The sequence below is a fragment of the Neodiprion pinetum genome, chromosome 2 (assembly GCF_021155775.2).
Source record: "Neodiprion pinetum isolate iyNeoPine1 chromosome 2, iyNeoPine1.2, whole genome shotgun sequence".
Classification (NCBI taxonomy): domain Eukaryota; kingdom Metazoa; phylum Arthropoda; class Insecta; order Hymenoptera; family Diprionidae; genus Neodiprion; species Neodiprion pinetum.
The window spans coordinates 3,636,818-3,662,433 of record NC_060233.1 but is presented as its reverse complement, the minus strand read 5'-3'; the positions used below and the strand labels follow the sequence as shown (position 1 = coordinate 3,662,433).

Sequence of the window (25,616 nt, the reverse complement as noted above, 5' to 3'; positions counted from 1 at the left end):
CTTGCGTCGATGTTGTTTTACTGACGAGTATGTAAGAATTTTCCGTCCGTTCGTGATCTGTCTGCCACAATCTAAAAAACGAACTTCGCGAGGATATTTACACGACTTAACGTAATCTTGTGCAATATCTCGTGACCGACTCCGCTGCTGTAGTAACCACGATATCACGATATATGCCTGCGTAATTTCAACGAGCGAGAAACGTGAAAGCTGGTTTTTAAATTTGAATGCCGAATCGATCCTCGATAATATCGAAGGCGTGACCGGCGATGCTCGGCTGTCGCGGTTAAAGCGCGGGAGAAATGTTGCAGGTTTACCAACTTCGCATATTTATACCCAGATTCAGCGGTTTTCAATTGTTGCAAGTCGCGATTCTACGATAGAATCCGAATGTGTGGCTTAGAATTCTTAAAAAAAAACCTTGAGGAGTGATCGGGTTTATCTAGCCAATGATCCTACGCTTGTGCGAACAAAAATGCCAACCTTTGCAGATTTTCCAACACTTCAGTTGGGAAACTGTTCCGTTGATTCACTTCAATGTTTCAGATTTTCCAGGCATGCAGCGTGATGGATTATGGCACGAATTACAATGAAGAACTCACCTGGTAAATTGAAGTTCTGATCTCCACGTTGAAATCTCCCCTCCTTCTTCTTCTTTTTCTTCTTATTCGCCGCATGCCTGATTCTTTTCTGTCAATTCACACAGTCACTGCACAGCACTGAGCACATCCTAAGTTCGACGTTCTCAATTTCACGCTCATTTTCAACACGGTGAGCAGGGTCTTTATCAATCGCGAGGTTGGCGGCCGTTTCTGTTTATTTGTTAGTACCAAAAACTTCCGCTCGACATATGAGGCAGCACAACCTGCGCGGGGTGATCAGGTATTATAAATATTACCTTGGAGGTGAAGGGAGCTGCATTGAACTTGATTAATATATTTATAGGTATATTATTTATCGAAACATCAGATTAAAATACGAAGATGAATTTCATCGCTAGGCAATGCGTAAAGGTGATAAAAAACGAAATAACAAATCAAACTCACGTGTGCGGCCTCGGAAGAACGTTGTCTTACAAAAGTGCCTACTCGCTGGATAACCTCTATCCGAAAAGCAGCCTAAAGCTTTACACGCCCGATTTTGTGAGTAATTTGTGTTGATATTTCTCTATTTCGTTTAATTTTTCCAATAGCAATCACTTCGAAATACTCGCATGGCCGCTTTTACATGCCGGCTAAAAACATAACCTGAACTAGTACATCATATTTGATACTTCAAGGCACCCGAAGACCCGAATGTGAAATTCAACGGGTTCATACCGATGGATCAACTCCAGATATCCTACAGCAGAAGCAGCGGACCTGGAGGGCAAAACGTAAATCGAGTAAACACCAAAGTTGACCTGAGATTCAACGTCAAGAATGCTCGATGGTTGAACGACGAGCTGAAGCCAAAGTTGTTAGAAAAGGTGAGTTAAGAATACCGAAGCCTGGAACAGGAGCACGACGATACCATTTCGGCAAAGTTTTATGACCGCCTTTTTTACAAACCTTTATTTTCCAGTATAGCACGAAAATAAGCAAGGATGGAGACCTGATTATTAAATCGGACGTGACTAGATCACAGCAGCTAAACCTAGCCGACGCTTTAGAGAAGCTGAGAACCGTGATCAGAGAAGTCGCTAAACCTCCGCCTCAAATTACAGAAGAAACAGAGGAGAAGTTGCGAAAAAGACACCTCAAGGCAGCCAGAGAACGCCTGATAACTAAGAGAATGCGATCAGACATAAAGAGGAGCAGACAAAATTCGGATTCCGATTTTTAAATTCTTCAATGTCTTCAGTTTTACACCGTAAACTCTTCGTCAATTGAACAGTAAAAATTGATTTTCCCTTAACAATAAACTCTGGCTTGCACAAAATCTACTGTGAAATTAGATCCAGAGCCAATTGCGGTGTATTTCGTGCTAAGTCTGTTATCGTAAGTGTAAATCAATCGTGTTGATCAATAAAGCTGAAGAAAAGTAGTTTTAACCTGAACGCATTCGCTAAACCGAACCTAGCAGCCGGCGCGACACTTACTCAATAACTTTATTCCGGATCAGTGTTTATATTCGTCACAAATTCCGATAGGCACGCCACTGCTCGGCTGAAATTTTTGTTTTTGTCAAAACCTGAATCTACACGACTGCCGATTTGACTTACCAACAGAGGCTCGAGTCTCCGAAGTCGGTAATTCAGCAACACATCGACCGCACTGCGTTCCAGATTCCGTCTTTATCGGCAAGAGTGACCGCCTAGAGACGAAGCGTATAGTGCTATTTGCGTCAGAAACGGTATTTCATACCGAAAAATAAACTCAATACGTCGCGAAGAAAATGACAAAATTTTCAAGACAAAATACGTATGCTGCGAAGCCACTGAGGACCCGATCGAATCACTCACAGATCGAACATGTTGAATCATGAATACGCAATCAAAAATCGCCGTGGACTGCGAATCAGTCACGCAATCAACGGACAATACGAGCCCACATAACGTGTGTACGAAACGTTGCCGAGCAACCGCGGCGAGTCTCTAAACGTAAACATTGGACGTTCTGTCGTTCAGTCCGACTTCCCGAGGTTCACAGAGTTATAAACACGGAGAAATGTCGTTCCGGGATATGCGGAGTAAGTACGAAACCTTATTGAACCTGAACAGTGAAATGAAGGATAAAAATAACGCACAGATACGCATACCTCTAGCTTGTTTGTCCATTTTCAACGAAACTTCCGTCCTCAGATTTCACCGAGATGATGCGAGTTCTCGGTTACCCGAGGCTGATTTCTCTAACGAACTTTCGGGTGCCGAATTTCCCCCTTGTCGCCGAAATACTCATCTGGCTTGTCAAGAGGTTTGATCCCGACGCGGATATTCCAAGTGAACACAACGCGGAGCAAGAACGCGTGGCACTTGTTCGAAGAACAGCTGAGTTTATGGTGGGAGGATTTGAATTTTTTGGGATTATTGCGCAAAGGACCTCGTGAAATCCTTATGAAAGATGGCTCGCGGTAAAATTGGCTAGATTTTCAGTATGTAGTATAGTACATATCCTCCCGGTCAAAAGTTTTCTTAGCCATAAGTTCCAAGAATCAGTAATTTCCGAGAGTTCGTGGATGGAATCAATCACAGCTTTCGGCCTATTTTTTTAGAATCAACTATGCAGTTTTTTGACGATTTATTTTATCTCAAGTCCCCTTGAAGCTTTATGATTCATGAAAATCACGAAATCGATAGATATCAAAAAATCTTAACACCCCTCTTCCGATGCCTGTATCTCGGAAACTACTGATTTTTGAGACTCGTGTTCATAAGAACTTTTGACTCGAAGGATATGTACTATAATTTATTGAAAATCCAGCCAATTTGACCGGGAGCCAATTTTCATAAGGATTCTGCAGGGTCCTTTGCGGGAAAAAGTTGCATTCTTCTACTTTTACGCTCTTATTTGCTTGTTGCAGGCGGTGAAGGCAAACGTGAAACTGAACACGAAGAAGCTCTACCAAGCTGATGGATACGCGGTGAAGGAGTTACTGAAGATGACGACACTGCTGTACGACGCCCAAAATCGTAGCACGGAAAAGGCGATCCTGATGGGCGATAGCATGGAGATAAGCGGGGCTAACTTCGACATCTCGAACAGGATAAGCGAGCTAAAAACTACGAGGCAGCTGGCTAGTCAGCTGACGATAAACGGGGCGACGCTGTTCGACCTCCTGGGGCGGGAAGTTGAGCTGCGGGAGGCGAGGAACAGCAAAATTTCGCGGCAATTCGACACTTCGGAGATCGAAGTGGCGATGAAACACGTGATAGAGAGCATAGGACAGGAGATAACTGACACGAGGAAGCAGATCGAGAACATAAAGGACACCGAGCAGACTCTGGATGCGAAGATCGAACGGCGGCGAACGGAGCTCAGCCGGAACGAGAAGCGTCTTCAAACCCTGAGGAAAGTGCGCCCCGCCTTTATGGAGGAGTTTGAGAAACTCGAGGTCGAGCTTAAGGCCCTCTACGAGGATTACCTCCAGAAGTTTCGCTACCTCGCTTACCTCGAACACCTCCACGAAGACGCCGCCAAGGCCGAGCAGGAGAGGTTCGAACGAAGGCAAGTATCCCCGTGAATTTATTCCTCTAGTCCGAGACCGAATTTTATTTTCACCTTCAAATTGTACGCAGGCAAGCCGCGACGAAGAAACAGCTCGAACAACTGAGAGGGGAAGACGTTACGCTGGAGGGACTCCTCGACGGAAGTGACTCGATATTCAATTCGAACCAGGAAACGATCGGCCACAATTTGGCCGATGCCGAGAAGCAGCTTCAGGAACGAATCGGCCAGGGGGTGCGGATCAAGACCGGTAAGAATTGGCCGGAAGCGACGGAGAACCATCTGTATGATTTCAAGTCCGAATCACTCTTGACTGAACTGCAAACCAGTAGGTCCCCCCTTTCGCACTGACAACTTCTCAACGTCCCTCCCAGTGAACGATGAACATATTGAAATATTAAAATTCATGAAAACAGATTCGTTTTGAAGTTTGTCAATTCGAGGTTTAGAAGAAATCTGCCGATTACATGAAACGAGAACTTCCTTCGACTTCTTTCGATTAGAATTGTAAAGCAATTTCAATCCGATCCAATCTGTAACCATACACAATTCCATCCTATTCGATTCATTTTTTTTACAAATTCTAATTGACCCAGAATATTCCCTGTCAATTTATCACAATTCAAGAATATAAAAAATTAAATAAAAAAAAAATGAGATGGCAAAACCGATTTTCGCATAATGCAAAATTATCGCCGATTTCTTGTCTATAAAATATTGCGGATCAGCAGAGCGAATTTGTTTCAATAAGTATTGCAATATTTCTTCGCTTACTGGGCTCCTATCGCAAAACATCTTCCATTATTATCGCTTCTAACTCTTTTCAATCTCCCGATTTTGTTCAGGCATGGACGGCGGATCATCCCGAGGAAACGCTCAAGCGTTGCAGCGTCGCGTTTACGGAAGCATGTCAGGACGACAGCGCGCGGGAGTTGGAACGGCCCTGGATTTGAACGATAGCGTCGGCTCGTTGGACAGCGACAGCGATCTCTTCATCGACGGAGACTTGGAAGACGACGACGACCTCCTGAACTCGGAGGGGGACCTTGAGCTGGGAGTATTGCACCCGAAAAGCAAACAGGAAAAGCGATCGGTCAGCAAGATAGATCATTCGGACGAAGATTTTTGAGCGAAGAATGATTAAACGAGAATAATTCTTTCGGTTGTATCGAAGCGGATGGGATGTTTACTCGATACGGTTGAAATCTGACCGAAAATCCGGGTGGGTAATTGAAACTAGTTTTTACGCTATTTCGTACAATGCGAGGCTTAATTGGATTGTAAGTACTTTTTGCTCGCCGTTTCGTTTCTTCCTCATTTCTTTTTAATTCGACTTGTTTTCCTTGTCACGATATACAGTTGTTATTCGGTGTACGGATCGGGGATTCCTGTCATCACTCGCAACGTCAGTCAAGGCTGAATTGGAGTTTTTTGAATCGCGGGAAATACGCATAACACAAACCGCGGGCATTCTCTGAACTCGAATCTGATTCATCGATCTTAATTAGCTGCAAAACGCGATTTGCAACGCCGTGAGTGATTCGCGCTTTCGCAATTATATGCTCGATAATGATGATAACGCCGAGTGAAGACTTCCGTTTCAGATATATTTTGTATAAGGATATATACCTATATGTATATACACACCTAATTCTGTTTTTGTCACACGGAGATTGAATCCAAGTGAAAAAAGTTTCGGGACCAATTGATCCAGCGATATTTCAGATCGAAGATTCTGGTGTTTTTTCCTTCCTCATATCTGAGCAGATACCAAGGGATAACAACCGAACTGAATTTAAAAATATTGGATCTAAATAATTACGACTTATCGTAATATACTGATTTATTTTTCGATATAAGTATCTTTTGGCATTGACGCTATCGCGAAAATGCGTACCTAGTTGGTAGAATACAATGTTACGTATGTGTTTTATTGTAACACGCATAATTCGTACTCGTGTCGGCATTGTGTGCGTAAACTTGTGTACCTATGACGTGTAAGTTATACGCGAAACGGATTAACGTTACTTTCGATAAAGAAAAATGAAAAATTTTTTATTCGTAGATTCGACTTATACGTTGTATTGTGTAATAATAATATACAAATCTATATATATACACCTGCCTAGATGCACATATATACATGTAATATTGATTATTATGTAATTAGGTACTTTTATATATATATTCTATAATATATGTATACATAGTATTGTGGTAAGACTAAAATCACACAAAAATAAATTGTACAAGTTTAAAGATGTATTATATATATACAACCGGGTGTCTTAAGAACTAGAAAAACAAGATCCCGAGTTATTATTATTATCATTATTATTATATTACATACAATATAATAATAATAATTACATCGTTATCGGAATTTTTTCATTTACCTAAACATTTGTCATCACTTTTTCTTAAACAACAATCATTGGTAACATAAGGCAAACCTCGAAATGTGTGCCTGGAAGGGAAGAAAATTTTTTAACCAATCACTAACAAATATTATCCATAATAATAAATATTATTCATTTGAAAGTTGAATAATTAGGAAAAAACAGCTCACATTTTTCGTTACTATTAACTATTTAATGATGTATTTTTTCAATTTTCCATGTTATGTAGATATGCGTCCGTGTTGCTTACCTCGTATTGGCTTTACTTAAAAACATGTAATAATTTACATTCGTCTATTTGTTTTTTCATTTATGCGAAAAAAAAAATTGTCCCACCTATTAGTCAACTACAAACAATAACCACTATACTCTGCTTACACGCATACAAATTTGTGCACTTAGACCGGAATTAGGCTATGCTCGTTTCGTTTTTTATCATTAGGCTGCAATTCTTGTACGAGTGTGCAGGACTTTGTTTTTAATTTTCCTCTATACAGTACGATTACGATCTTTGGTTTTCACGAATATTCGATTGACTTTGCGTTATCAGTTCGAAAGACGTTCGAACTTTCTAAATTCAATGCTGCGTGACATACGTACATAATATAGATAGGTACGTATGTTTCTATCCCCTAATTACACGTATAAATATGTATAATGTATATGTATACGTGACGCGGTAAATAAAAATCAATATATATAAAATTACATATTATTATAAAATTGCAAACAAGCACCAGATCCAAACTAATTCGAGGCAAGGCCTTTTTTAAATATACATATACATACAATTAATTATACGAGATAATCTTTCTTCGTAGAAAAATATCGTCAGTCTACGGTAATTATTATTTTATTCCTTCACTTTTTGCTTCTCTTCTTTCCGTTTATTGTTCTCATCGTCTTTTCGGGGAGTTTGCATCTTCTGTACCTTCAGTTTCGCCCGGTTTAGTTTTTCATATTTTAAATACAAACATATCTTCACATAATTATACAATCATATTACATATCTCACCGCATATTATTAATAATTGTCATTGTTATTATTGTTATTATTATTATTATTATTATTAGTTTTATAATATCGTATTATTTCGTCGACTGAACACGTCGCACATATTGTTTAAATATTATATTATATATTATGTTATGCATAAAAATTGTCCATTTTATAATTCAATTTTCCTTTCACACACGGCACGTTATAATCGTGTGGTTGAGTAATTGTCTCTTTAATTAATTAATTAATCAATTAATAATTCAATCAATCGATCGATCGTCTATCTTTATCACCATTATAGATTAACGTTGCGCGATCACGGAATAAAAATTAACAATAATAAGGATCCGATAATAGTTGATCACTCATATACACACAGATCTCAATTCCCTATCTGTATATTGAAATAATAAATACCTCTAATTGGATAGTTATTTTCGTCGTTCAACACAAGAAGATGACGAGGGAAAAGTACGGTATTAACTGCAGAAGTAATAGGTATAACCAGATAAATAAATAAGTAAATACAATTTGCAGGCAACCGGAAAGTTTGTTGAAAACAGTATTGAAATAAAATTATATCCTTCTAAAAGTAAAAGGGAATTATAAATCATAAATGAAACTTTTTTAATATTATAAGGCTGTCGTCAAAAATGATTGTTGTTGTTTTTGTCGTCAACGTTGTAATTATAGCTGTAAAAATACGTCCTCGCGATTATCGGTGTCCCGTGGAAATTTTTCACGTAAAATTCGGGAATAACATCGGGTTTTCGCTACCTGCTCGCAGGCTGTACCAGCGGCGAGGTTTGGGGTTTAGATTCGGTCAGGGTCGCCGGGGCCGCAGGAACGGGTTCGAGGTCTGGGAGTGAGCACTTCTCCTTGAGCTCGGCGTACCTCGTCCTGACGTTCCTGGCCAAATCCTGGCCGTACCTGTAGGCTGTTTTATCGACAATGGACTGAGTCTTTACGCAGTCATCGCCGCCGAATTCGCAGACCCTGTAATGGTGGAGGATGGCCGCCTCGGCCGGGACGTTCAGGGTCCCGTGTCCAGGTGCGAATTCCCATACAAAGTGATTACCGGCCTCGACGATGTGCTCCGGCTTACAGATGTACTTCGAGCGCTGTTTGTGCGGGTGAAGCTTCGTTTTTCGACGCGTTTTTCTCAACGTTATCAACGCCGCTTCCTCGGCCGTTTGGCTCTGCTTCACGCTCGGGTCGTCGCCCCATTGCAGGTAGAAGAATGCGTTTTGAAATGAATAAGAGCCGGTTGACTTGGTGCTGACCCTCTTTCCCAACCACCTGCGAAATCATACGTACAAGCGAAGATTAGTCGTTAGTTTTTCAACCGTTCATTAAATAGACACTCATTGCTCAATTTCCGTTTGTTCAGCTTCTCTGTCGCCCAATATTAGCTTTCACACTTTGTACTATAAGGTATACATACTCCCGTGCGACAAGCGAGTGCGCAACAGCTCGGAACGACTCTTTGATCGACGATCGTATTCTTCAGAGTCAAGGCTAGTCGAGGCGGTGAAGTAGTTTCTTTCTTTTTTCTTTTTTTTTATCTATTTCTTTTCTTTTTTTGTTCACCGTATTATTTACTCGTATTATAATAGTACAATACATTAGTCATTACAGGATATACACTTTATATCGCTCGCTGTTACAGCAACACGGAAATCGGGCCAATTGTTTGTCCTCGCTTTTGTTTTCTTTTATTCAAAAAAATTACATTCAATGGCTAAAATGAGGAGGGATTCAACAATGAACTTGAACTGTTCCATGGTCAGTTATTGTAACCGTCTTCTGAGCGAAACAATTCTATAAGTTAACAAGTCTATGTACCACCATTGGTAAAATGGTAGAATAGTAACGAGGCGAATGAAATGGTAGCGAAAGAGTTCAGGGTTATAGATTCCGTTGAACGCACTACGAATTTAAAAAAAAAAACTATTTGTTTTTCGTTACAGTAGCCTTGATGTGAACTGATTTTGTCTATCAATGAATCCCGTAAAAACCGTTTGAACCGCGTTTTTGGATTTTAAAATACGAGAGAATTTTCTACCTACTGTTACCGCATGCAGTCCTTGACTGTTTTCATTTTTTACACACAGCCGAAAAGTGTAATGGTTCGCACGGGTTTCAAATGACAATGAGTTTGTGGCTGCTTCCTTGTTATTTCAACAGAATAACTTGAACCGTTATTGGAACGACTCTTAAGTTCACTAGAATTTTCTAGTGACTTTAACAAATGAATTTCTTCTCAGCGATATACTTGGGTTCACTAGAATGTTCTAGGAACTGTAACAAATAGACTTCTTCTCAACGATATACTTGGGTTTACTAGAATTTTCTAGGGACTTTAAAAAATTAACTTCTCAGCGATATGCTTGGATTTACTAGAATTTTCTAGGGACTGTAACAAATGAACATCTTCTCAGTGATATACGGATGAATTCTCTGCTAGGAAACTGCGGCACCCACCTTATGAGTTCGGGTATCGTGTCGTTGTGTCTGGGAATGATGTACTCGTCGAGGTCGAGAAAAGCGACGTACTCGAACTGGTACATGGACCGGTACAAACAGTCGTTAAGTGCGGCGAACAGACCCTCGGTCCGTATTTCGAGCTGAGAAATCATGTCGAGGTGATGCCATGGAAGTAACGTCACCAGGGGATAGTCGCTCCCGGGTGCCGAGCGAGACTCGTAGTCCCTGATGACGCAGCCAGCCTCCTGACCCAGGGTGTCGTTATAGAGGGTCACGTGAGTCGCGCCCAGCAGCAGGTGTAGTTCTACGAACTCAATCAACTGCATGACCTGTGTGGCCAGACAACAAAGGGTTAAATCGCGATCCAAAGCTACAGGAATCTGCAGAAGCTACTTAGGAGTAATTCGCTCGGTAATGAACTAGGTGATTCCAATCCATTAACATCGCCGTCGAACGGCTTCCATTGATTTCTCTTCTATCATGCGGTTTTCGTTCATTACTATGTGTACCAGGTGATTTCCATTGACTTGTTACAATGTTATCCCTAATTTTCAACGGTTACGAATCGATAGAATCACTGGAAATCACTTGGTGAATTAGTAATCAACGAAAGCACACGACGAGATTGAAGTCCATAGCTGCATTCAGTATCGACGAATCGAAACCATTTGGCCTTGAACGCAAGACGCGAAATGATGTCCATGCCATGATTACCAACACTTCAAATGATTACGGTTATCTCGATTGATTCCTCGTTATTTCAAGGAACATTACAGTCATTCAAATTTCTTTGATTTACAACTCGATTTGGGACGGTTAAATTTACAAGTTTTTTCAGCGAATCCCCCCTGTGCAGAAGGAAGCTTGGAGATGACGCTTATAGTTACCCTGTTGAACTCGAAGTGCAACGGCTTCACGCAGACAGCCAGAGGCTCCTTTTTATTCGGCCTGTCGGAGGGGCGATTTTGTATCAGAATCCTGTGCGCCGGCGGGGCTTTTAGCCTCGACACAACGCTAACCGAATTCGGAACTGCGTTTGGAACCGGACCCTCCGCCGTTTCTGGAGGCGTTTTTGGCAGTGGACAAATTACGAAGGTCGCGCTGTACTTGAGATTCCAATTCTCCCGAATTGTCTGCGAATTCGGATAAAATTACAGTTTGTAGCGTCAATTGGTTGATCAAATAAATAGTGTGGTTATCGTATACAGTAACTTGACTATTTCTACTCATTATTAACCCTCCAACGACCATATGATTTTTTACTGACGTCCTGAGTTCTTTTTCCCCCACTTGGGGCTTTTCAAAAATTTCCACAAAATTCAGGTAATCAGTTTCAGGTGCCTACTCGACATTCCAATAGTTTGCATTACAAAATTTTTCGATCAGTTAATTAGTAGAAATGGTTAAATAATGAAAAATTCCCGAGATACTGCGATAAGTGAGAAAGTCAGGGTGGACAATATCGTGCATGTTGGCCGACGGAGGGTTAAAAACGAAAGGTTTTTTCTCCCTTGCGACTTCAATTCATTATACGGAGAAATTCAAACTAAAGGAAAGTAAACTAATGACGATCCCTTTTGGATCTCGACAAGTATAATGGCGTTTTAATTACCTTGACCTTAGCGGAAACGGTAATAGATGCCGTGGCGTTACCGGTCGCATGCAAATTGTACCACAACCGGCACCAAACTTGTTCCGGTCCCCTGGTTTTGGTGGCCCCGATGACCCTGATCAATCCCGGACCCTCGCCGCCGTTCGCACGGTTATCGTAATAGGCAGAATAGACGAAGAACTTGAACCTGTTGGAGAGAAATTCGGAACTGTGAGAGTAGTTCCTGCAGCAATGACACCGCGTGCAATAGAGGAAGACGCTGCTACCAATTTGCATGACGCGGAGGCATTGGCGTGATTTAGAATTTTTTAAGCAATCCGTAAACGGCTCTCGCGAGTCCCTGTAACGCGAACTTATGCAAATGGGACTTATAAACGCACAAGAGGGTCATCAGTTGGAGGGTTCTTGTTATACACGCGGATCCTCTCAGCAGAGTACTGAGGACCGGGGGCTGCAAAGCTCAGCGCTCCTTCACAAAATCTACGATAGCTGAAGCGGATAATTTTGTAATATCGATTTTACTGGATTTAAAAAAATAAAAAACAAAAAAAAAAACGTCGTTTTTATATACCTAGTACTCGACTCGGAATTATAATCGATTCACGTTGTTCCATCGATAGACAATTAACCCTTTGAAACATAAATTTTTCCTTGCAGTAAAATTCCTTAAAACTGGATATATAAAGATTCTCGAGGTCACTGATTTCAAAAATGAGGTCAGATCTCAGAAATTTTCCCAATTCACAATGGCGGATCTAGTATGAGCGAATAGGATCAAATTTTGTATTTTCAATCTACCGTATTGGATCCGCCATCTTGAATTTTGAAATTCTGACGTCGGATTCGTTTTCAGCGATCCCGAAAACCTTCGAGTAACAAATTTCAAAAAGCCGATTCAAAAAAGATGTCTCGTATATGAAATGCTATGCCGAAAAGGTTTATTACCCAACTGTACTTGCACAACACGTAAATATAGATATATATTCTACTAACATATGTTTAGAACACTGTTCGAATGTTGCAGCTGTTATCTGCAACATGTATCTGTGCATGTTATCAAGCTATAGCATGCCGATAAGCGGTTTAATTTATTATTATCGCATTGTTGCGTCGATCGTTATTATCATTTGATTCCGATTCTGAGTATGACGTGCGATGCGTTATTTTCTAAATCGTTATCGTATTGTATAATCGTCGTACGCGTGCGCAATCAACATCAAGTTATATATTTGTGAGATTAAATCTTCCGCCTCCGGCGACCCTGTAATAGGAAATTAAAATACCATAGATCACTGTCGAGCGTAATTCATGTTGTCGATGACGAATAATTACTTCTCCCGTACAAATTCTTTCAACGTGGATTTTCACCGCGTTAAAAAGAAACTGAACACTTGAGCAGCTAATAATCGGATGAAAGAGTACGTGACAACGTCCGGTGACTCAGGTGCTTATAAGCAATCTGAATTCATCGGGATCAATAACGAATTGTAATTAAATTGAAAGCAAGTACGTTGTGTTTTCAGTGCTTGGAAGAATTTATAACCACGTCGTATAATCGATAGCCAACTGAGTGAATTTTTTTAACACAGATGACCATTTGTAAAGATAATAAATCACTCGGCAGCGGAAAGTTTGATTATGGTACATATATTCTAATTGGAGATAAATATGTTCTCCCAAAAAGGCGGGTGTTCCTGAAGCGAGTAAAATCGTGCAAATTGCGTTCTGTCAATCAATCGAACGACGAGTGTATCTCACAAATCGGAGGGCGATCATTAATGCACGGAAACACGAGTTTCACCCCAGATTCTTGAGCAGCATCGAACTGATTCATAGATAATCTTTGCGGCGTTTATCTCAACTCAGCCAATATCCCAGTCCTTTTTACGACAGTTGTTCACCCAAGTAGTTTGCCGGTAAAATCGAGTTTACCTGGTGTTTGTCACGTTCAGCCAATCGGCGTGGGTCAGTCTCAGGCTCTGATTAAGATGGGGCAGACGGGATTCCACGTTTGTAGGGAGGCTGGGTAATCCGCGAGGATCGGCGAGGGATGCGACCGGTTTTCCACCCTCCGCAGTATCCTTGACAAGGAGTCCAACATGGTCGTCGAAACCACCCTTGACTCCGGTGTAATCTTCGGCCTGTCATTTTAAAATACCGAATCAGAAGCTGAGCAGTTGTGGGAAAATTTTTACAGTAACTCTTGGTGCGTTTAGTTATTTAATTGATTGTGTCAAAGATTGTAGAGTTTGGAAAAGAGTGAACCGATCAAGACCGTGCTAATCAGGTTCGAGTCACGTTTGCATTTGTTTGCGAACGTTATCGAGATACGTCTCGCGATAACGATTGTGCATGTGATATTCATACCATAGCGACATTGAAGTGATCGATACACGTGCCTAGTACGAAAAAAACCTATACGGATCACTGCATATCGCTAACGAGGATGAATTATTATTATTACCCTCCACCCACAGCCCCAAATACTGCGTCAGTTCTTCCCGGTATAATTGGCTCCACCTGTCGACCCCGTTAAATTCGCGAAACCCGGTGTTTCTACGAGGATAAGACGTGGACTGATCGTTATTTCCAAAAGTTGGATACACTTGACCTGCAGAGAAGCGAAAAAAAGAAAAAAAGCGGCACCTAACAAGAGGAAATTGATTTGTTTCAAAAATTGACGGATCACCAATATACTTATGTATGTGTAAGATAGAACTTGGACACGTTGAAAATGAAGGACAAAATCACGAACAATAGGCGGAAGAGATAATTTCTCGACAGTTATTGAATGACGCTCAATTTGTCACTGCAGCATTGCATTTTATGTCTAGATAAATCTGTCTAGCAAATATATGACACTGGTTTCATGTTGACGCAGGATTACAACTGTGAATTTCTGAATTTCACGAGCTAAATTCTCAATTCTACAAGTTCCGACCGACGGCCACACAATTATGCATTTGTTCTTGCCATCATTTTCTTCAGCATGAAACGTTGCCCGATAATTATCGACCGGTGGAAACGATTATATGTCCAAAATTGAATCCCAAGTGTAGAGAAATCATCGGCGCCACGGCCATCTTGATTTTGTATTTTCGATTATTTCGCACAACTCTGCACAAGGTACAATTTTTCACGGTGAATATTTTCGTTAAAAAGAACGAAGAAAAGTCTTCAATATCCGATTTAAATGGAGTGATCTGTACACTTTTGCATGCGATTTTTAAATTTATGATTTACAAAACGCTAATTAAACGAACGACCGCGCAACGAGGGAAATAAAGAAACAAACAAGGCGCAAAAATACATCTATGCAAGGCCATAAATGCCAGCGGCATTAAGCGGTGGCAGTAATTAACCCCGTCGGTAAGGAAAAGCAGGGGTGAAACCGTTAATCACACTCACCCCAACCTCCTCGTAATCTGGTCTGTCCGGGGCGGCGATCAGCCTGTGACCATTTCTGTGACCGTTTCTATGACCGCCAAGTGCCCCAGTACCTCCGACATTTGAGCCGTGCCTGTCGTCGATGAGAAATATCTCGGTCAGAACGATCAGGCCAAAGACCGCGAAGAACATCACCACCAGCATGAAGGACATGTTCGCCCTCTCCTTTAGGACTCCGGCGCTCCGGCCGCCTCCGGGACCCCCCCGCCGGGCCCCCATGCCCAAGGCTCTCTGAAACGCAAGAGGATAACGATTAAAGGGTCATACAAGAATGCCAAGTGACTCCCGGAGCTGTTAATTTCCACATTTCCACGAAATCGCGAATGTAACAAGCAGTTTACAACTTAGTATATGTAAGTGTATACAAAACACGTACAGTAATGTTCATTAATGCATTCCCCTTTGCGGCTAACTTCGTCTCGGTCCGAAACAAAATGCGAGTTCGATTCTATACGGGTTATGTAACAATGACTGACGATGCAGCTAACGTGAGAGATCGGGAGTCATTGTTACATATAATTCGTATAGAATCGAACTCGCATTTTGTTTCGGACCGAGAACAAGTTAGCCGGAAATGGGAAGGCACTAATGAACATTACTGTACATATGAATTACGTATGAATGAGAAACGAATTGGAATCTTATTAAACTTACCAGAAAGTCAGAAATTCGGCACTGAAAAATCATTGCGGAAATTGATGCAGATTTTCGGTAAACAACCGCGTTAATTATTGCACAAGAAAACACTAGCTAATCGAGTGATCTTTGCACGTTAATGAATAACCGTGCTCGCGGTACGCAGGCTAGATTATAATAGAGTGATATTTTATTTCAGACCCCGGAAACGGCCGGTGATATGTGTACAGATGTTCTCAATTGAGTCTATAATATCGGACGGTAAAATGTGTGTCGTTTTGAAGTCGCCACGTCGGCGTAAATTAGTATAAATCGCCCTTCGGCGTTTCGATAAAACGTGAACCCAAATTATAAGGATATTCGAATGACTGTTACACGCTAGATGGCTCGTTAATTCAGCTGACACTTTACAAACACCAATTGTGTAAACAGTCAATACCAGTTTTCTTAACGACGTTTCTACCTAAAGACTGAGAACCAAATTAATGTCCGATTAGATAACGGCTTGGGTGTAATATAACATCAAATCCGTTCAATGTATCGAAATTATGTATATAATACGCATACTTCCTCAGTCCAGTAGTAGTAATACTTCTCCCGAATCAGCAACATTCGATTATATAGATCAGACGACTATCTTATACACCGAAGGTGCGAGCATTTACCGTGGCCTCCAAATCATTGAATCGTTCTAGGTTTTAAGATACATTGTTCGATAGGAAATCGGCTCACCTAATAGAGTTCCAGACGTCCGGCTCGAAGTTATGTCATACATGGAGATGTCGGCATTTGATTCTGAAAGAGGAAAAATAGAAAAGAATTAACCATCAAAATCCAGGGTACCAAAAACTTTCACCTTGCTTCGCGGAAATGACGATTAAATAATTACAAACGGTGGTGGGATAGAGGTAAAGGAATTTTTAAAACAAACGCTGCGGGAAGGTGATAAACAGCAATAAATCACCGGTTTCTACATAGGTATGATGTGTTTTATCCGTTGTATGTAGTCGAAGTGATTTTTCGCTTTTCACCCGGAAGAGCGATGGAACGATCGTATTTTTCAAACCCTCAACAACGCGGTAGATGGCTATGTAGCTAGGTATGTATGTAATGTAGGTACCTGTATCGTATGTGCATACGTGATACATAAATTCGTTCCGAACCTTTCATATTTACGGCCCCAAGGTATAACGTGATGTACGTATAGATAAGTCGACAATTTCCAGCAATCAAACGACCGGAAAAGAATATTTTTATGTTGGTAAATGGGATTGTATACATAATTTATTTCCGGCACTTTACATATGACATACATTCTACGCGTTCTAATGCTGTTATAATTTGCAGTCCAAATTTACGATCATGTTGTACGCGAAATATATTTCCATCGACATCCTATTAAACTGTCAATTCATATCCGATCGAAGGTAATTTTTTCTTTGCTTTTGTATATTCTCCGTATACATTTTTATCAATTTCATATCGATTCAATTCGATATTTACAGAATGCTATATATTTATACGACTTTTTTTTAATGTCTTCGGTGCACTTCTGTCTTTGCACAGCTGACGATGGCCAATTTCTGTTGGTTCAATTGATTCGCAATAAAGTGGATATGACATCGTGTGAGCGCGTGTTCGCAGAGTATAAAACGAAACGAAGGATAACGCGAATGTTTTGAATATTCAAAAGGAATGCAGTTAATTACGTTGTACGACAAACGGAGAGAAAAGTAAATCAGAGTCAGTTTTGGACAAGTATAATGTACATTTACCGTCAGAGCCGAAAATAAACGATGTAGAGACAACGAGGCTTTGAGCTCGACGTTTTATTTCTCCGATTGTTTCTCGGACGCTCGTTTTTGCCCATTTTCAGCCCTCATCTTTCTTATACGGATTTTCTGGCTCCGTACTTCGACAATGCCTGCAGTGTTTAATATTATATATAGTTTCGCAAAGATGGTAGGAGCAAAATTGATTATCTTTCGTTGCTCAGAAGCTCACTGGGCCGCAACTCAGGAAATTAATGTTTATCGCAAATTATCATGCGGTTTTGTATCAAAGAGATGCTCCTCTCTCTTCGCTTTTCCCGGCAATTTTGAGCCGCTTTCGGACCGCTGAGCTTGACGAGTTTACGTTACTTGACTGCAGCATCACGTTGGACGTACAGAGGAAACCCGTTGACGTAGAAGAATGATTGTTTGAAGCTTGGGTCAAAAACATAAATGGCGACGGAGATCACCGGAGAAAATTTTTCGCTCTGTTCGATCAATATCTCGAATTTATATTCCCGTCGCTCGACTCTCGATGTACCCGTTTGTATAATATCTGCGCAAATGTTTGCCATACTAATGTTAAATATACATGCATAAATCTTTTCACCGAAACTTGTGCAGAAAAGCTTTTCGCGATATTGAAAGGTTCTACAAATTGCAGCTCCTGCCTGACGTTGACAGTAAAAACTAAGTTTCTCCGCGTCACAATTTTGTAGAAAATTTCCAATATACCCGCTTCGGAGAAACTGTCGATACGGAATGACCAATCTAAAGTTTACTTCGCTTTTTCAGCGCGAATGCTCGATAATTGGCAAGCCAATATGGCCGCCCTTTTCCCCGCTTCAGATTTACTTTCGGCAATAAAATCGTTCCAGGCACTCGCCGATTATCGGGAGTTCTTTCACGCGAAAGTAAATGATGGCAAGAATGGTCTTACATCAATCTGAGCAACAATTACCGTCAATTATCGCCTTTGATAAGGAGAGTAAATTCTCGAATCCGATTACGGATTCGTGAAAAAATTACTCGAGTCGAGTGCCACGGGTTGAGTTGGCGTGGTGTAATGCATATTAATATATACTCGTATACGCAACATTACACGTTTGATATTATTCAGCACGAAAGCCTGAGAAACTCCGGATGGTAACACCGCGGGATATACCGATATTAAATATGTGTGTACTCCTTGCATGTACGTACATACATGGGTCCATAAATGTTGCATAAAAGGGATGCGGAAGGGAAGAATATACGCGAAAACTTGTACAAGCAGACGCGTTATGCCTCCGGCGGCTTTCTGAAGCTTACATATCCATGCCTCCGGAATGATTTCCCTTTCAGGATTCCGGAGAAACGAGATATGCGTACCGTGAAGCATCATCTCTAATTCATTCGAGAATTTCACACTTGCACAGGAGTGCGGTGGCTATTTTTTCAGGAATTGTAAGTTCTTTCCAGGGTGTGGCGTTCTCTTTAATATCGCGTGGCGGGAAGAAAAACACAAACAAAAAACAGTAATTGATTAAAAGTGTAATTTTGCAAGAAGAAAAAATGGAGCATAAAGAAAATGTTCATAAATGGGTGTAATTGAACGTCGTGTCAATTGTAACTCAACTCGAAACTTCGAGCGTGCAGCTGTTATTACATGTATGAGAAGGAATTATACATCTTTCTCGTGCAGATACACATTATAGGTATACGTATCTATGTATATACACTAGACACCCTATATATACACGCATAAGACCTGAGAAAATGACTCAGTCACAAAGTTTCTTGCCTGTTGCGCAAGAATCGATCGATATACAAGCTCTTCACCTTTCTCCGTAATATACATATATATATATATATATACCTGTACCCATATACTTACATATATGCATAGGTATTTCTCTGATTTTCCCGGTGTTTGATACTGAATTTTTTATATAAAGTCGCTGCCCAGAATCAACTGGAAAAACCTTGATGCAATTTATAAATTGTTATCCCATCCCATAGATTGGGATAAAAAATTTCGAAGAGAAGAATATTGAGCTGAAATTATATATCTACATGTAACTGGGTTCAGTTATATATTACGTAACGCCGTAATTTTTGATGAAAGAAAAAAGTGCTGGGAAAGCTCGGTAACCGAACCGGAAAAGTTTCGTTGCTAAACACAGGCTATATATTGTACATTGAATATAGACCACCCACAGCTTCTGGAGATCAGTAACAATTAACAATTCCTCGCAGGCGTATGATTTAAATCGACGAATAAGAACGGAAATGGAGTACGTCAGCAGTAAACGCTGTCCCCCCTTTTCTTGCTGCAGTGTCAAGTATGAAAGAAGACGTTTCTTTTTTATTTTACACTTATTTTATTCGCGTTGTCACTTCTATTCTATTTTATTGTCTATTTTACGGTCAGTTTTTACTGTGTCTAGATACATACGTACGTATACTTATAGGCATATATTGTACAAAGCCTGAAGCAAAGGCTTTGAGACGACTCGATAATGACAATAATAACCTTTGAATTGAAAGAATGTCAGAAAAAAAAAAAAAATTAAATTTCGATTCATGTTTTTCCGCGTTTTATATTCATCACTGAAGAGCCCCGCGATTGCGTGGGCGAACGGTGAGTGCAGGATGAAAGCACACCTTGTTATACACGCATCTATGTATTACAGATATGTATAATACCTACATGTATATGGTCTACCTACGTGTGAGGACGTTTTTGAAAGGAAACGCGTGAGGTCCCCGACGACGCGAGATTTGTAAAAGTCGACGAGCGAAATACCTCGAGGAAACATTTAAACCGTAAACAAGTTTAAAACCGCATGCATATAGGGTTGAAAAATAAGCGAAGCGTGAATCTATATACACGGGATACGAAAAAGGTGGATGGATGTTGTGCACACAATTTCATCTGCCGCCTCTGCTCAACACGCCTTGAAAAATGCCTGAGAGAAGAAAATTTTCTCACTCCGAAACGGCTCCTAACTTTTATGTGCAAATGTATATAATATGTATACATGTATTGTATATACACGTTACTGCAAAGGGAGTATAAAGTTGAAAAAGAACGTCGAAAGAGTGACGAGGGAAAAACGGGTGAAAAGGGAAAAAAACTGACACAGGAAACTCCCAAAAGACGTCGAGTTCTCTTAAACCTTGTAGCTATACCTTGTCTAAACTTTACTCCAGCAATCAGTTCATCTTTCTTTTCGGTTGGGGGGAAATCGTCCATTAATAGACTCGAATTTCAACCTGCGGGTGTCTCCTACTTCGAGAAGTCGAATACTTGGCTATACAAAATTCGCGCAGCTCCAATTGCCTCTCTGCTGACGTTGAGTGGCGAGTTTCGCGAAAAACTCCCAGTATGTAACTTGGGTACTCGACTATACAATACGGGGAGCCGGGTTTCTTATAAATAATCGAAGGAGCCCGGCACCGTATCCTTTTACAAGCAGCACCCGCCGCGTAGGCTGTTTCTTGAATAATTTTCACTCCATATACGTATTAAGAAAGAAGTTGTCCGATAAGTCTTGCCTGCCGGGCGTTAATGGCTCGCGACATATACAGCAGGCCACGCACAGAATTCTTCAAGATTATTCATGAAAATTATTAGCCAGAGATATAGTACAGGTACTTAGGTATACAAGGCCGGTTATGGATACAGATTCTCGTACCGACATTTACCGACACTTACCCAAGACGCAAACCTTTTTATGGAATGTTCGACGGTTAGGATTATCCCCACTCTGACTGGCTTAAATTCTCGAAAAGGGTTCGCGTCTTGGCTAAGTGTCGGTAAATGTCACTATGGAAATCTAAATCCAGAACCGGTTGTGTATACCTACTCAGGTACTCACCTAAGCTGTGCTTCTATTCAGGTACGTAGGCCGAGCAATGTGGCGCCGAAACGCCGATAACTTGATCGTCTAGGCTAAATTATTCTAGTATCAAGTCGCCGAACAACTCGTGCAGGCTGTCAGGCTTGTATTTTTCTACGTCGAGATAATTTTTACTAAAAACTGGAACAAGTATGTGTCCGCGAAATATCTTATCAACACCTGCTAGGCAAGATTTAAATTCTGCTCTTGTGGTTTTCCTCTACTGCTATTAACTTAAATCAACTTAAATGCACAGGATATCCTGTTTAACCGTTTCCGTAATGAAACATATGTGTGTATAATGTAATTCTCGAATATACATAGGTATACCTATACGTATATTCTTCTATAATTACGTTTGCACGATATGTACAATTTGGTGTATATTACTAGAGTAAAACTTGATTTCAACGTGATTCGAAAATGCTGCAGAATTTCGCCAACAAGATTGTTCGTTCTTAAATTAGTCGTCGGAAGATTATCGATAAAATTTGCGCATTTTTTTGCCTGATTATATTCAGCGTACCTACATTTAAGATAATTAGTCCCAATCAGATTACCTGCGCCCCACGATTCCGAATCACGTGTTAACGATTTGAATAATAATCCATGCACGTATATGTCGACTACACACAGGGTGACCCTTTTTGAGAAGAAAATGAAAGATCCAGCGACAGTTTAATATATTTTCAGCATTGTTTATATGGAGGAAACTGTCTCCCTTCATATTGTTTCACTTTCCCGTACAATTATTACCATTTTCATGTTTTCACGCTGCACCACATCACGCGCCTTCAATCACTCAAATACCATTTCAAATTCAAATATATCATACCAGCCAGTCATCTTGCAATGAAAACTTCAGGGTCACGGAAGTGGTAAACATATAACTGCGTAAACTGATTGCGTCGTGTTTAACATCTAGTCAACACAGCTGTTCAAATTTACGTTGGATTGTCAAGAATCTCTTTACGTATACTAAAATCCCGGTGGATTTTAATACACAACTTACAACTGTAAAAATTTTCTCAACAACTCAAAGAAGATACGTGAGACATATAATATCACGATATGAATTATTCGACTTTATAATAATCGTAATATCCAGATAGACACACTCGAGATGTTCCCCAGTACAGATCCGGACAACGTCTATTGAAAGCCGTTCATCGGCGTTTTATTCCGTAATTGAAGAGTACGTTGCAATTTTTATTACGGCTTCATTTCCTTTATAATCGCTCTATCGATTATAGTTGAAAATCGTGGCACAAACGGTTAAGATTATTCAAACTCGATACACAAAGTTCATTGGACTTTATTTATACTTTTAGATCATGAATTATAACAATTTCAACTACCGCTATGCCGTCATGAACTCAGATACGTTATTTTCGTCCGCTATGCGTATTATCACACAGGTGTGAAACACAATTTTTTCGACCACTGGCTCTGATTAGATAACCACGCATCGCAGGAAACGTCAAACTAGCTTGACTTGTTCGAACAGAACGTCGAGCGTCATCACATTGCTTAATCCGATGTTTGGTGTCGAATCATGAACGATCAATCGTACACCGTACGGAATTTAACGATTTCTTGGCGATTTTGCGGGTGCATAAACGGGGCTGGGAAAATTTTATTTCAACTCGGCCTAATTCATACACGGAAAGAGTCGATTACAATATTCTCAAAAACCGAGGGCGTATCTAATCGTTTCGACGATGCACGGTTCCACCGAATAAATGATCGTAGTTAAATGTGTACTCGGACTAAATCCTCGCCCAGCAGATCGCGTGACTTGATGAAATAAGGCAATGACGAACGGCCTTAAACCACCTTCTGCAAAGTGTCGTGACGCTCTTCAGACGTAGTTCTCCATGCAGGGACTATGTTGACACACACACACACACACACACACACACACACACACACACGCGCGCGCGCGTAGTTTGATTCAAACACGAGGAGGTAAATGAAAGTAAAAATATGTTTTTATCGACACGATTGCCCAAATCTAAACATTGCGACATAGAACGATAACTTTTCATCGATGTCTTAAAAACAGCGTGTCAACCTTCACTGGAATAATGCATGTATCGTGTCTGTCTGACGTACCTTATACGTACCTACAAACGTGGAGAGCATAGGATCATAAAACTGTTGCGCTTTCAGCATTGTCGGATTTTTCTTGTCCATGAAAAGTAGCGAGTAGAAAATACGTAACTGTTATTAAAATATTGTGATCGAGTAGGCGGTAGGTTATTAAAACTTTCACCATACTAAGCCGCGTTTCTTCTATAAGTTATTTTTCTAGCCCGGCTGCCAGGGATTGCTATGATTCAAGCTACCCACTTCGGCGCCTCCTACACTCTCATATAACACAAGAGAGTTTTAATTGAAACGATCAATTACTTCCAGCCGATGGAAGCTCGGCTCTATCGAATTGTTCCGCGGTACCTACCAATAATGAAATGCACGCGGTGATTTTTCAGCTCTGCACTTTTTATCCCCATCAACTCGAACTTGACCGTATGGATTTGCAATTATGGATTCCAAAAAACATTTCTGCAGCTGACTATACGAGCAAATTTTAGAAAAACGACCACGATGCTTATCAACAGAATTACGCAACGACGTACACGATATCACTAACCGCTATGTTTTAATAACCCAAGAAAATTGCCGAGATAAGAATTTCGCACGAGAAATACCTTGTACTTCGTTCACCGATACCGCATATCGACAATTAATATACATAACGAGATTTTGGCCTAGTCGAGGAAGTCAAGGCAACATATCCTCTGTTTATTGACTAATTTTTAATATCGTTGCCGATTATGATCAGCCGGATAATAATCAGGCGAAGCGAATACCAGCATGATCAGGTGTGTAGCTGAATATGGGGGGGGGAGAAGATGTCTTGTGCAATAATTCCAATTGATCCGAGTGTAGGTACTGTCAACGGACGATAAGTTCTTCTTCGACATGAATTTACGTCGGGGCATAGAATTTACGAGGGAAGAGAAACAAGAGGAGTGTCACTCCAAGTATAGTGGATAATCCATTCGGCACACAATAACCTACCGATGCTGACGGGTGCCCTGCAGGACAGTGAAGACCGTCGAATACGCTGGTACTCCTGCAGAGGCTACAAGCTTCCTTATATCATGCCATGTCTGCAGGTGGCGATCAGACATCAGGGCGGACGTTGATCTGCTCCGATTCCAACACTGGTCGTATTCGTTGTCGTCGTCGTCGTCGTGATGCGGGCGAGTCGAATTATGACTGGGTTCACATTGAACGAATACTCATCGGACGTAGCAACGTTAACTCAAGTCTGACGGAAGCATTCCTCGGGCCCGTATCGTCGTCATGTCTTCTCCGATTGACGATAGGCGAAAACTGCGGAACTGTGTTTGAAAAACTTTGGCAATCTCCTACCGGCACTTCCTCAGGACCGAATTGGAATCTATTTTTGAACGGATAGACCCTAACTCGTCCGCCCAGCACCCGGTACTCACTCTCCGAATGCAGAGTGGAGTCACTAAGCGGTCTAGGGCGCCGCGACGGACGCCGTCTCAAAACTCGACGCCAGCGCAGGCGCCATGTTTCTCGATCGATCGACTACCCTGATACTGTGCAATGGTGGTGGTGGTCGCGATGTCGTCCTCGGGGTATCACAGCCGTTTCAGGCCGCTCCAGAGTCCATCGGGAACCAAGGATTGAGCCGAAAAAGTTCCCACCTTGAGGCCTGCGGAAGAGCGTCGGAAGTCGTTGCAGCCTCTAATGGTTTCGAGATATCAACCACATTCGAATCGTAGGATATCACACTTTGAAGAGAACCACACGCGCTGTGCTGGTGTGATAAGGCGACTCAGTTTTTCCGACTTTCGATGATCAATGTAACGCTCTGGCCAGGCTGCAATCGTGTATTCCTGCATAGCCGAAATATAGGGATGCATGAGAGATAACGGGGCACGATAGTACCAGGCGCTGGGTTCAACCTCGTATAGACGTAGTCGTTGCTACTGAAATATTACCGGCAACTTATACTCTCCCTCCAGTGTAGGTATACTATCTCTCAATGTTCTGCGATGCGGAGTTGAGCTGGTTATAGCGGATATCTAAGAAGTATACAAACAAAGGTTAACGATTACATGAACGGTATAGTTGTCCTCAATTTAATGATAACGGCTAAATGCTCAACTTATATAATATTATACAGCAATTTTCA

The 25,616-nt window shown here is 41.0% G+C and overlaps 3 protein-coding genes across 12 annotated transcripts; 2 read left to right on the top strand and 1 right to left on the bottom strand.

The window, feature by feature from the left end:
* The first annotated feature begins 884 nt into the window (after positions 1 to 884).
* Positions 885 to 2,032, top strand: LOC124213362 (large ribosomal subunit protein mL62). Its single transcript, XM_046614658.2, has 3 exons — positions 885 to 1,142; positions 1,280 to 1,468; positions 1,564 to 2,032. Exons 1-3 carry the CDS (start codon positions 984 to 986, stop codon positions 1,822 to 1,824), a joined length of 609 nt encoding a protein of 202 aa, XP_046470614.1. The 5' UTR covers positions 885 to 983; the 3' UTR covers positions 1,825 to 2,032.
* Positions 2,033 to 2,156: 124 nt separating this feature from the next.
* Cluap1 (clusterin associated protein 1) lies at positions 2,157 to 6,855 on the top strand. 3 transcript variants are annotated; one of them, XR_006881866.2, is made up of 6 exons: positions 2,157 to 2,670; positions 2,783 to 2,979; positions 3,502 to 4,145; positions 4,217 to 4,473; positions 4,991 to 5,367; positions 5,505 to 6,855. XR_006881866.2 is itself a non-coding variant. In XM_046614656.2 (5 exons), exons 1-5 carry the CDS (start codon positions 2,649 to 2,651, stop codon positions 5,272 to 5,274), a joined length of 1,326 nt encoding a protein of 441 aa, XP_046470612.1. In that variant the 5' UTR covers positions 2,157 to 2,648; the 3' UTR covers positions 5,275 to 6,855. The 3 variants fall into 3 exon arrangements, 2 of the variants coding, with proteins under 2 accessions (XP_046470612.1, XP_046470611.1); XM_046614656.2 differs by having other exon boundaries at positions 4,217 to 4,395; positions 4,991 to 6,855; XM_046614655.2 differs by having other exon boundaries at positions 4,991 to 6,855.
* On the bottom strand, positions 6,462 to 25,505 carry LOC124213359 (uncharacterized). Of its 8 annotated transcripts, XM_046614647.2 has the most exons (9): positions 25,423 to 25,505; positions 24,467 to 25,317; positions 16,459 to 16,521; positions 15,052 to 15,321; positions 13,576 to 13,784; positions 11,644 to 11,830; positions 10,919 to 11,164; positions 10,029 to 10,360; positions 6,462 to 8,843 (listed from the first exon to the last, which is right to left on the bottom strand). In XM_046614647.2, exons 4-9 carry the CDS (start codon positions 15,307 to 15,309, stop codon positions 8,318 to 8,320), a joined length of 1,758 nt encoding a protein of 585 aa, XP_046470603.1. In that variant the 5' UTR covers positions 15,310 to 15,321; positions 16,459 to 16,521; positions 24,467 to 25,317; positions 25,423 to 25,505; the 3' UTR covers positions 6,462 to 8,317. The 8 variants fall into 8 exon arrangements, with proteins under 8 accessions (XP_046470603.1, XP_046470604.1, XP_046470608.1 ...); XM_046614648.2 differs by lacking the exons at positions 24,467 to 25,317; positions 25,423 to 25,505 and adding an exon at positions 23,219 to 23,305; XM_046614652.2 differs by lacking the exons at positions 24,467 to 25,317; positions 25,423 to 25,505 and adding an exon at positions 22,139 to 22,290.
* Between the last annotated feature and the right edge of the window lie 111 nt (positions 25,506 to 25,616).